Genomic DNA, 13500 nt, shown 5'->3' with positions numbered 1-13500 from the left:
TTTAGCTACTATTATTTTCAATGAAACACAAAAAAAAATATGTTTTAAGCAACTCTTATGCTAAAAATAATATTTTAAAGCATTAGAAGGAAATTTCTCTTCATAAATAAATTAATTTCAATTAATTTTTGTGAATCTAAAATCAATTACACTTTAATCGTTTTAGTATCATAATCTTTTGTATTTTTAGTGATGTTTGATGTTTTTAATTTTTGATAGGTGAGAAAGCGTAACAAAACAGTATTGTGAAGGGAAATACGTATATATTTTAATGAAAAAATTCAATTTTCTTTTTTAACCAAATAGTTGGATATAAATTTTTAATTGCCCCTGATTTTAGATTATGCAATGCTGTATTTATTTTATCTATTAACTGCAGCATAATTTCAGCACATTTAATTCGCTATTTGTAAACAAAAAGAAAAAAAAATGACAATCAAATTGTTTTTAGAGTTATGCCTTTTCTGTGTGTAAAATGATTTTTATGAGTTGTTAAAAAATACCATTGATAATTATGGAGTCCCCAATGCAAGAAACGTTTTATGGGTCAAACTCGGAAGAAAGTCATGTTATGTCCGAGAAAGTTCAAAGTTTGGCCTCAAATATATATCAAGAGTTAGAAAAGATGATGGAAAAATATGATGAAGATGTTGTAAAAGAGCTGATGCCGCTTGTAGTAAATGTTCTCGAAAGTCTTGACATGGCAGTAATGGACAATCAAGAACATGAGGTTGAACTAGAACTTTTACGAGAAGATAATGAACAATTAGCAACTCAGTATGAACGTGAAAGACAATTAAGGAAAGCAGCTGAGCAGGTAAAAAATGATTATTTTTTCAAATACAATTCTAAAAATCAATGTTTTTTGACATCTCCTGATATTTGTTCTCATCATATGCTATAATTTTCAGCGACTCATTGAAATTGAATATTCTACTGATGATGATAAGCAAAATTTGTCAGAAAAAGTTGAGAGTTTGGAGTCTTTGGTTAGAATGCTGGAGCTGAAAGCCAAAAATTCATCTGATCATGGTAGTAGCAACTTATTGACACATTCTCTAAATGTTTACCTACTAATTTTAAGCAATGATAACTCTTTTTTTAATTTATATCAGCTTTGTAAATTTATGCAGCCCATTATTGAGCATTTGTGATTTTATCTGTTAATAACAAATTTTAATAATCTATGTTCATATTCTTCATGTCAACTCTATCATACTCTGTAAATGTTTAAAAGTCTAATTATATTCTAGTTAATTTAAATAAGTTACCTTTTTTCATTATCCATGAACAGCTTCAAATTAAAAGAGAAATTGGAGTTTTAAGAATTTTTTTTTCTTTTTCTATTGACCGATTTTGATATTTTGCACTTGTGCTTTCCGTTTACTCTTATAAAAGAAAGATAATTTCTATGAACCTATAATATTTTACCCTCTAATGAAGGAGTGCCCGACCTCTTGCCTGCCGACCATATGTGGCTAACCAGCTGATGAATTGCGACCCGCAGCAGCTCCTGAACTCAATTAAATAAATTATTATAATTTTTTCTTCTTCTTTGAATAGAAAAGTAAGTTAAAAATTTTGAATCCCATATTCTAGTCATTACTTTTGAATACGCTCAGATTACACAGATTCCTTTGATTCATTTGGAAATCTGCGTGGTTATTTGATTGCTTATTTGAACATAATGGCTGTGGAATTCCAGGAAGTTTTACCAATCTTAATATTTTTTATTTTTAATATGAAAACGTTCAGATACGCAGATTTCAAAATAGAGTTATTATTTTTTGTTCACTTTATTTATGTCTAATTCACAGTTAATCCAAGTGACTTTTCAATCATGTTATTGTCAGTTTTAAAATCCTAATTTTAAAAATCTCAATATTTTTAATGCTGCATTATTACGACTCTTGAGTCTCGAATTGTGTATTTTAATAATTACTTTTAATGTGCTTTATTTGTGCCGATGTTATCATAAATCCATGTTTTTTTTCCTGCAGTTTCGTCCGCAATTACTGCTATGCATTTCCACATGGTTTTGAATATATCTATATTTTTAATGTGTATTATTACAACACTAGAATTGCTCATTAAAATGAACATTTTATTTGTGCTGATTTCATTGCAAATCTAAGGTTTTCTTTATCGCTGTTTTGGAAGTTATTATTACACTTTTCCTTGTGATATTGACAGTCCCAATATTTTAATATGATATTTTTATGACTTTTGAGCTTCAAATTGCACATTTTAATAATCAATTTTGACATTCTTTATTTGTGCCGATTTCGTCAATCCGAGCTGTTTTGCAATCGGTTTTTTGGCAGCTGTTACACTTTTCCATGTGCTATTAAAAATCTCAATATATTTAATGCAATATTATTGCAACTTGCAAGTTCAAATTGCACCTTTTAATAATCACATTAGCCACTTCTTTATTTGTGCCAATTTCCTAGTCAATCCAAGTTAAATTTTGATTTTTTGTGTGGTAGTTATTGCTGTTTTTTAATGTGGTTGCGAAAATCACAATATTTTTAATACAATGTATTACAACTTCTGAGTTTTGAATCGCGAATTTTAATAATTACTTTTAGGTACTTGCTTCATTTGTTCTGATTTTATCATCAATCTATTGTATGATAATTTTTTTGCCAGTTGTAGTTACTCATTTCCACCTGGAGTTTTTAAAATCTTGATTTTTTTTAATGCAATATTACGACAACATGCAAAATTTGAACATGAGTGAATAAACTATCTACTGTTTTTTTTTTTTTAAATTTTCTAATTTTTCATGGCTTTAAGATTTAATATTTATAAAATCTTAAATAATTCACTAAATATCATGTTCTACAGTTAAAAAAAACTTCCCAACTTATTTTGAGTTATAATGTGTTAGTTTTATTTTAAGTAATTTAAGACAGGCATAAAATTTTTTAATTAAAATATTTGATTTACATTACTCAGAAGAATATTTCTTCATTTATTTTACTTTTATTCTACAAACATTACAGTTTATTTATTTTTAAAAAAAGCTTTCTATATGATGTATACAATAAGTATACTTTTTGATTTAAAGGAAATATATTTTTTTTATTAAAAAAATATCAGTTTTGTGTTATTTAGGTTTGAATGTATTTTAATATTATAAAGGATTTAATTTTTACAAATATATTATTAAATTGAGTCATAAAAAAATTTAGAATCTAAAACAATGACATTTATATAAAAAGTACCATAATTGCAATCAACAAATCTAAATTCTTAGACATCCAGCCCTTCATTGGTCAACCTGCTGTACAAGAGGTCCTCACTCAATAAGGTTCTGTACCTCTAGTCTAGATTTTTGCTCCTTTTCAAATTAGCCGAGTGCAATTTTTTTACTAATTTTCTTTCTTTATTTTTTTAACACTAGACAAACTGGATGTTCAAAAAATTAAATAAAATTAAAAAAGTAATAAAATAGTTGAATTTCCTTGCGTTCGGCTAACCGAAAAGTATATTTTTTTCTTAGTCATCAAATAGTCTGTCACGATCTGTCTATTATCATTGAACTGATAGATTAACCTTAAGATAACTGATAGATTCACTTTAAATACCTTCAAAACATACATAGGTCTCATCAGAAGGTCTTTGTGAACCGGTTAACTTGTTAATTAGATGTTGTGAACTGACTTTTGCTTTATAACACTGTGTGCGAACAGAAAATGCTTTAGTGCCATGGAAAAATCTGAAGGTGCTTAAATATCCAGTTGACAATCAAGTTGAATGAATTTGATCTCTCTGGTCACCTTTAAAACTAATTGAAATACCAAAACTTCCTCTAAGATATCATGGATGTGGTGGCAGTTGTTTCAAAGAGGTGTTTTTTAAAGCCTTACTTCTCGAGCTTAACTCCGGGTACAACAGTTGTTCATTCACTAACCTGATTCTTGGAAATGCTTTTTTTGCTAGATTATCAGCAATATTAATATATTTTTAATTCACAATGGACATATTCAAGTACAGATAAAACACAAAAGATCCAGGCGTTACTTCTTTAGTAGCTATATATGATTTTGTGATTCAACTGTATCATTCGGTCACTATCCAAGTAGAAAGGTTCCCGTTGGAGAAACTTGTACCACTTTCAGCTGGTGCATTATTCTTTCTCTGCCAATGAAAAATTTCTTAGGCATTTTTTCAATGAGTTGGGTGAGAATTTTTAAATGTGACTTCCTAATAAATGTCTGTTCATAAAGTTTCAATCTTATCATAGGCATTTGTGTTTGTAATAATCTGAAATAATACTTTAACTCCTTAAGTATTTCAAAGTGTTAACAAAGTTATTTTTAAAGAGATTTTTTTACTAGAATGGAATAGTTATTTTGATTTAGAATAATTACTTTAAACGATTTCAGATGGAATGATGCTTAGCTATCATTTTTAAGATATGGGAATTTTAGCTATATAATTAGACGACAAAAGCAAAATCTTACTAAGATGAAGGAATCAAAGAAAAAATTAAAGTTAAATAATTATCAGAAGTAGGCTTTTCACTACAAGAGGTGGTTAAGAAAACCTTTTCCTAAAAAAATAAAGTAAAAAGGCAGTGTTTTTATGGGATGGCTGACTTTTTTTTCCTTCAAAATGTGCAAGGAGGGTGCATTACTAGGGATCAAAGGGCAAGCTGGGCAGGTTGTCCTTCTAAAAACTCTTAGGGAGTCTCCCTAAGGGAGAACACTGGTATGTAATAAATTTTTTTTAATACATTTGTTTTAAACCTATGTTAAATTATCTATAAAAAATATTAGTTAAAATTCAACATTAAATACAATGAAGAAAATAAGCAAACATTATCTTGTAAAATAATCTTTGTCTTATGGAAGGATGCCTTCAGACAGTGATATAAAAAATGATTAATGGTTAATTATGATGGTTCTGAAAAAGTAAAGTTTACATTTCTTGTTTTGTTTACTGTGGTACAGGTACCAAACTATTGATTTTTCTTATATGAAAGTAGGGGTATATGGTTAGAATATGCACAATAGTTAAAGCTGAATTTATTTGTTTCTGATAAGCCTTAAATGTTTAATAGCATGGTGAGAGATTTGAAAAGGTTATTTCAGAAATTTTTCAGTGGCTTAAATCATGACTAATTTTTTTTTCTGAACAAAGGCAGATTAATTAAGATGGCTGGATAGTCCTAAAGAAAAGTTAAGAGTTGCACACAAAAATAGCATGACTTATTATTTTAAGTCAAGTTTTGGTTTTTGAATTTAGGTTAAATTTTCATTGAGAAAGTGTACTTAGCTTTTACATGGATGCACTTATTCTTATATATACTGTACCTCTAAATTTATTTATTTATTATTTTTTTTTTACAGCTATAAGATTAGAAGACAAGGATGCAGAAATGAGAAAAGAATATTCAACTCTCCATGAACGATACACCGAAGTAAGTACTGTAATTTGTAATTATCACTGATAAAAATCAATCCCTATGTATTTGCCAGTTTTCAAAATTTCTAAGCTTCAACACAGGTTTTCCTAAGCTCCCAAATTTAAAATATGTGAATATCCCCATAAAACATTATAATTATTTGAAAATTAAAAGCCTCATGTAATACAATTAAGTTGGGTGAGTTAAATTGGATAATTAAAGTGGCTTTTCAATAATAGATAGCTCTTATTTTAGAGTAATAAAATAAGTTATCAATGTTTCATAATTTCAACTCCATTTTATAGATGAATGCTGTTTTTCATATATGAACATTGTGTGTTTCTACTGAAATAGTTTTAACTAGTTTAACTTTTATTACACAGCTCTTCAAGACCCATATGGATTATATGGAAAGAACTAAAATATTATTTGGTTCTGAGAAACTAGAAGCAATAAATAATAAAGTAAGGTAAGTCTAGCTTTTTTTAATTGACGTTAATCAAAGTTATTAAAAAATGAAATGAATTTATAGTTTCATACAGTGCTCTAATTTATTTATTCCTGAAATTCTGTGGGAATAAATAAATGTATTTTTATAAAGATACTTCTTTTAAAATAGTATTTAAAGTGTATAGAAACTTTTAAACTTAAAATATTTCAATTCTCAAAATCCCAGCATTTGCCTCCTGCTTTTTTTGCATTTTTATGTTGAAAATTTATTTTTGGAGATCTTAGTCTTTCAAAATATTACAGAGAAGATCAGTTTTTGCCTTTAAAAATAAACATTACTTCTATATATTTTACCTATTATCAATGTATTGCCATTTTAAAAATAAAGACATCTGAATAGACCATTTAATCCTTTATTAATTTACATAAAGATTTCATAATTGGTCAATTGATTCATATTCAAGAAATGTGTTATGAAAGTTGCCCTTAGTTAAGCAGACATTCTGACTACTATGGATTCTCTGTGGTTTCTAAGCAAATTTGCCTCTTGCCATGGACTGCTGGACCTTGTGCAACTAAATCCTGCACTCAATCAATCGCCGTGGACTACCAGAATAATAACTCATTCTACAAAAAAGTACAGCGTTGAAAGTTTTTGGAAGTTGTTCATCATTTTATCCGCTATTTTCTCACAGGTTTTTAAATTTGAATATACATAATATTATGAAACATAATTTGTGAATATAGTCCATTATTTTTTAATGTGCTCAATTCACAATGATTTCATTGAAAATCTGATAATTTTTCATCAGCTATTTGTCAAATTTTAAGCCATTTCCCCCAGATTTGTCAAATTCTGATTTATTTAACATAACACACAATTTAAACAATCTTTATTTTGTTTCTTTTTCAAATATATTATAAACAGGTATAAGATTCTTCCGACTTTTTGCGGAATTTCTAACTTTCTGAGTTTTAGAACAAAATGTTAAAATTCTATTTTTTCTTAATATTTCTACATAATTTTGTTGTTTTAATTTATTGTTTTTTTCTTTAAACATGATTTATGTATAAAGCTTTGCAGTTTGTTGGATTGTCTATGTGCACATATAGTAAAAAAAGAAAAAAAAAGTATATAAATAGTTTAAAAAAATTTTTTTTTTTGCAAAATAGTTTCAAATGTTTTTTTGTTTTTTTTAAAATTTACTTTTTTTGACTTATTGTTCTTTTCCCACTCTGACGGCTGTGTGAATCATGTTGCATAAATTAAATAATTTTTTTCTCTATTGAATAAAATGTGTTAGCATATTGATTCTAATTTAAGTTTTGTTTTAATTCTTTGTAATTATTTTTAGACCTCTCAATTTTTCAAAATCGGAAACTGTTCCTTTTGTCTCTCCACAAGAAATCAGTAATAAATCAATCACAAGTCCAGTTGATGTCTCTTCAATGGTATCCCCTACGTTAAGCACAGACTCAAATACAAGTCTTAAACATGAAATAGAGGTTAACCATACTTATTTTTTGTTTAAAAAGATTTCTTATCGTTGTTGCAACTATTTTTTATTTATATTTATCTAATTTTAATTTGTTTCTCATATTTATTTTCTCTCAATCAAATTTTGAAATTAATTTTAAATTTTCATTTAATTATTTTGTTTCCAGAATTATTATTATTTTTTTTTGAAAAACAAAATAACGTGCTTCAAAAGCAAATTTTTTGTTTTTAATTGAGTATGTTAATGGAGACTACGACTAAGTTGGATAACTGAAAATCTCAGGTAAAGCTAAGAGTATAAAAAGGAAAGAAAAAGAGTAGGTATAAATGTAATATATTTAAAGAAATTCAAAATTTATGCAAGTACATCTCATACAGTTCATATTATAATTATAAAGCTTATGTAAAAACACTTAAAGAGTATTCTTTACGAAAATTAATCAGTTTTTACTTTAAAAAGTTCTTAATCGTTTTGCATTACTATGGTGCTTTTTTGCAGCAATGTTTTGCTATTTTATTAGAGATAACAGAAGGCTGGTGTTGTTCTTTCTTGTTGTTCTATATATTCAATAGCACTCTTGATATCTTTTAGTTCATCTGTATGAGAGATTTTTAAATATTGATTTTCATCGTGACTGTCTTCATCTTCGCTATATTCATTATTATTATTGACAATATTAATGATCATTTCATTGGTAATCTTGTGTTGTCAGCCAGCTTGTTGTCCTGAGTATTTGGAAGATTAAATTCAAAATTTTTTCCGCAATAGTTTTAAAAAATGAAATATAAACTAGAACCAAAAAAACAACTAGAAATATTTGATAGCTTGGTTAAAGCGGAAAATCGGGATTCTACTGTTTACACCTATCACATTAATATGATATTGCTTTAGTAACTAGATTTTGTTTCCTTAATACTAGTGATAGTTAACTTTTAGGATTAATAAATAATTTTGATTACCTTTTTTTTTTTTACTCACCTATAAATGTGTCGCAATAAATTGCTTCATAATCTTGTATCTTTATTTGCTTATTTTTATTAAGATTAAATTCCTCTATTTAATTATTTGTTTCATTTTAGCATTTTTAGGTAATATTTATGTATTTTGGGAAGCATAAAAATATTACCGTAATGCATAAACTTTGGTTCTTTTTCTGAATGTATTTGGCTGTATGCACTATTTTTCACAGGAGGCAACTTTTACCAATATTGGTACTAGTCCCAGGAGGAAAAGTGGTTCACGCCGCAGAGAGAAATCTATGAGTGAAAAATCCCAAGTGACGGATAAGCCGACATTAAGTGACAGGAGCACTGGAACAAGTAAGTTGATATATTGAATTGTCACAATGCCGCTAACAACCTTAGAGCAAAATTAACAAAATTTTGCTAGTAGCCAGTTGTAGTATTTTTAAGACTGGCCTCATTTTAAAACATGTGGCCACATTTTAAACTTCATTAAAAATTTTACCGATTTAAAAAAAACTTATTATTAATATAAATATTTTTTAGAGCATTTTTCAAAATGTTGTTAACGCTACAAGGTTTATTTCTAAAATGAAGAGAAATTTTAAGAAGCGGGTGAGAAATAAGATGAATTTCAGAACATTATAAAATATTTATAATTCTTAATTTATTAAACAAAAAATTATTATAAGATGCATATGGTATTTGAAGCAAAAAAGGATGATCAGCAGACAAATTTGTAAAAGGATTTCAATTATATGTGTTGAGAAACTTCTTAATGATTTCTGTTAGAGTTGTTAAATAAATAGTGTTGAGACCTGCCTTGTTACTTAAAAGGCACGGTCACTGAGGAAATGGAGAGGGGTGATTTAGTAGGGGTCTGTGACTCCAGGAGGTCTTTTCTTAAAGCAAGGCCTTTTTGAAAAGTGGATAAGAGGCCAGGTGTTATCTAATCTAAAGCCATGTGCAGCAGCAACTCCACTTATTTACTAGTAATTTAAATTTTTAAAAAGTTACGAATACATTATTAAAAAAAGTACACACTGATTCACATTGCAAACGAATTTTATCTTACATAAACAGTTGCATTGTTTCTGTAACTGTACAAAAAAGAAATTTTCAATTCTAAAAAAAAAGTCGATATTTATGTTTAGGAGATGGCTGGGTGGATGATTTGGATGCCAACTTAAATGATGCAATTGTTACCACTCCGGAAATGGACGAAGTTGAAGAAATGGACGGATTTAGTTTTAACCTGGAAAACAGCACACTTACAAGGTATGCTTTTTATTATTTTATGTGAAGAAGAATTGCACGTGATCTCACCAGTTTCAATTTTCATTAGAATTGAATGTATGTTATGTATTTTATTTTTTGGTTGCTATTAAGAAGAGAAATTAGTGTTTTGTATTGAAGAGAAAAAATTTTCCTATTCTTTTTTTGATTTAATGGCTTTATATACAGTGTTCTCCTTAAATGTTTTTAGAAGGGAGGCCCACCCTTTGATCCCTATAAATGTGTTCTCCTTTCCCTTTTTGTATAAATAAGTGGTCATCCCTTAAAAACACTTCCTTTTTATTTTTCTGGAAACAAATTGTTCTCTTAATCACCTATCTTAATTTAGAGTCCACTTCTGATTTATTTAGTTATTGATAATTATTTAGCTTTATTTAATTTCATTCCTTCATTTTAGTAAGATTTTTCTCGTGTTGTAAGATTTTTCTCGTGTTGTCGGCCCCAGAAATGTTCTTTATATCTTTTCTAATATATATCTTTTATTTTGGAGGTATTATATGTTATATATGGTATGTATGTTATGTATTGTATGTTAACCAATTTTTAGTGATTTTAAATTTTACCATTTTTTTTTAGTAAATAATTTTTATTTAAAAATGCACCTTTAAATGTTTATTCTAGGAATTTACAGTTTAAAATATAAAAAAAAAAGCTTTCACTTTGTTAATGAATTCTTTTTTTGTTTAGTTTTTTTTGTTTTTTATTTTGGAGAAAATTTATACACAGAGATTGCTTTTAGCCTGTCTTCAATTATTTTTCAAAAGCTTCAAATTTTTCTGTTATTTTGAAAATGAGTGTGCATTGCTTCGAAATATACACATAAAATAGTATAAGAGGGTAATTAAAAAAATTAGGATCAAATTCAGTTGTTACACATTTTGATAAATTTTAATAGTGGTAAGTGAATGCCCTTTTCTGTGAGGAAGCATCTTTTTTATTCCTGGGGAGAACTCTGTTTTTTTAATTATCCATGTGATATTCTTTATAAAGAAAGAAATAACTTGGTCCCATTAACTGTCATAACTAGCCTGCAGTTTTAAATGAGGATGCTAATGTGAGACTCGAGCTTAAGAGGATGAGCTGTGCTGTGAGAGAAAGCTGTTAAGTGGTTTTATTGGCTCATCACTAAATTTTTCCTAAAGCATAAAATTACAAAATATCATAAGGGCAACACATTAACTATGAGAAGAATGCAAGACTCCATCTCCCGGAGGTCGGACCTTATAGAAATTAAAACTTCAGACACTTACAATGCCATAAACATCTTTTTAATTATAAATACTTCACAATTCACGAAAACGTGATGAACATCACACGGGTAACTTAGAAACTAACGATGGATGCAAGAAAATCACTTTAAAAATAGAAACCATCAACAAAGCAACAGTTAAGAAGTGGAAGTGACAGTTCTATTTAAACCTACACGTAATTTACATAATGTCAATGCCAGCACCGTTTAACATAAAGTTTAACATATTTTATAACTTTCAACCACCAGCCGACCCAATTTTATGTTTACAACTACTAATGTTCTACTCCATGGCCTTGTAATTTTGAACCCAATCAAAAGACAAAGGAACCCCTGGATCAAGTATTGGGGAAAATTTGCCTTTGTGAAGAACTTTTTGATGGAACTAATTTGCATTACATGGAGAGGAAAACCTCCCACGGTTAGCCTAACAGCAAGGGAACTCTAACCCATGATCCCTCTACCACTGAGGATATTTTACGCCAGCACTGTGGTCTGTGCGAGCAGGGTGCGGAATTCATATCCTCAAACCATTGCTGGGATTCGAACCCGGTTCACCTCATTGGAAGACAGATGCTCTATCCCCTGAGCCACCATGGCTCAAAGTAAATTATTATGAGTGTCTCCAATTTGAAAATAAATGCAAATTCAAAAAAGGATGAGGTTGCATTCAATGTCTCTCTGCTTCTTGGTAACGATTCGCACACTCAGCCAAACAGGTATAAATAAAAACTCCAAATGTAAATTAAATGTTTAGTTAATGACTACTGTAGAATGGTGCAATTGATATTGTAGATTAGATAAAACATTACAAACTCTTCATAGCAAAATCATTTTAATCTATATAATTGATTTTAAGTTTCTAAAAAATTTGAGTTCTGATACATGGAGAGGAATTAATGATTAACCCTAAAAGTTAATCATGTAGCAAAAAATTTTTTTTCAGCATTTGAAAATGCTGGAAAATTTTTTTTTCCTTCAAAATATCAGAATATAAATAGTTTAGGACAAGATTATTTAAGATTGTGCAGTGATTAAATAACCCTGCCATAATTTGTTTGCATTTTGATATTGTTAAATAATACTCAGTATTTGTAGCTTCTTAGTTTTCTATAGATTTGTCTAAACTCCTTTTTTTCCATCCTTAAAATTTTAAATTTCCCATGGAGGTGAAATAAAATTTCTCACAAAGGGTTTCTCCTGTGGTATAGCATCTTCTTATGTGAAAATAAAACCATTATTAATTGCATTAGGATACATTATCTAGATGGCCTTATGGATCAATAATTAAATTTCGCATGAGGAAGATATTATGAATCGGTGCCTAAGTTTAGCATTATTTAATAGTTAGGTGGAAAATATGGAGTATGTATTGTTTAATAGTGTCACGTGACATCTGGAACATCACTATTCCTTTTTGTGTTTCAGCAACACTATGATTAACAAACTGGGTGTTCGCTCACAAGGTGTTGCCAAAACACAGTAAGGAAATGTCATGTAACTTCCCGAACATCATTATTTCGTGTTGTGTTTTGGCAACACCTTGTGTAATTACACAAATAATAATAATGATAATAAAAAAAAAATGAAAATGGACTAACTCATACCATTACATTTTCTTAGTTTCTACCATTGTGTATTTTTATATATTTTAAAAGATTAAAATTTCTTTTAAAAATTAAATATGTATTTGATTATGGTTTGCATATCCTAATATGTTATGTGCAATATTATAGTGAACGTCGTAGGCAGAATACCCTGTATCAGGAATTGAGTTTCCAAGATAATGATGCTCTTGTGGAAATGGATGAAGGTGCCGACATTTCAGGTCAGTATAAAAATTAGAAATTGTAATTTTATTTATTCACAAACAGAGTGTAAAAAAAAAGATGATTCGTCAAGTCCACACAAAAAATTGTGTTATTAGTTTAGTAAACTATGAATTAAATTAACTGGATAATTTCAACGAATGTTTTGCGCCATGTGTGTGAACATTTTTCTGATTACTGATGCAGGGTGCGAGTTTAATTGAAACGAGATCATCCTCATTTCCCCCTCTGCTTGGAAACATATACTCAGTTCAGATCCATTGTCTCTGCCTCCTTTCTCACTCTTCCAATTATTTACCTGTTGTTATTGTCATCAGCCATTAAGGCAGGGGATTGTTCTTTTTTTAAGTAGCACTATCTATGGCCAAGAATTTGTCTTCTGCAACACCCATATGTCACATCCGTTTATAGAGTGGACTGATTCATATGTCCATTCATTCATCCATAAATCCCAATTTTGACCTAAACCAGAGAACAATCAATCTCCAATTCAGTACATCTCGAGGTATAATTTGTTATGGGAACATGGAGGACTTTGTGACCAGATAGATTTAACATGCACCAGTAATCACTAGGAGAGTCTTCGGCCGGTTGGATTTTAACTCCAGTTCAAACATCAGGTGTGAGTCCGGCGCCCTGTCAGCCAGGCTGTCCCGGCTTAATTATTTTCCAAATTAATGGAGATGAAATAAATTCGCAAAGATCTTAAAAAGGAATGTCTTTATTCAGAATTTCATTTTTTTGCATCGGACCAGAACTTGGGCATGGTGAACAATATTCTGGGTATTGTATGTATCTA

The 13500-nt window shown here is 28.9% G+C and overlaps 1 protein-coding gene across 3 annotated transcripts in view; it reads left to right on the top strand.

Annotated features, from left to right (window-relative positions):
- Window positions 1-170: 170 nt before the first annotated feature.
- The window catches only part of LOC107451486 (C-Jun-amino-terminal kinase-interacting protein 4), a 54081-nt gene continuing 40751 nt past the window's right edge, over window positions 171-13500 (top strand). For all 3 annotated transcript variants that reach the window (XM_071178986.1, XM_043049582.2, XM_043049581.2), the window contains exons 1-8: window positions 171-817; window positions 912-1032; window positions 5361-5431; window positions 5800-5885; window positions 7222-7372; window positions 8555-8684; window positions 9482-9605; window positions 12609-12700. In XM_071178986.1, the coding sequence (XP_071035087.1) occupies window positions 515-817; window positions 912-1032; window positions 5361-5431; window positions 5800-5885; window positions 7222-7372; window positions 8555-8684; window positions 9482-9605; window positions 12609-12700 (1078 nt within the window). In that variant the 5' untranslated portion in view covers window positions 171-514. The remainder of the gene's footprint in view (window positions 818-911; window positions 1033-5360; window positions 5432-5799; window positions 5886-7221; window positions 7373-8554; window positions 8685-9481; window positions 9606-12608; window positions 12701-13500) is intronic.

The sequence above is a fragment of the Parasteatoda tepidariorum genome, chromosome 3, assembly GCF_043381705.1.
Source record: "Parasteatoda tepidariorum isolate YZ-2023 chromosome 3, CAS_Ptep_4.0, whole genome shotgun sequence".
NCBI classification, from domain to species: Eukaryota; Metazoa; Arthropoda; class Arachnida; order Araneae; family Theridiidae; genus Parasteatoda; species Parasteatoda tepidariorum.
This window is presented reverse-complemented; position numbering and strand designations above follow the sequence as displayed.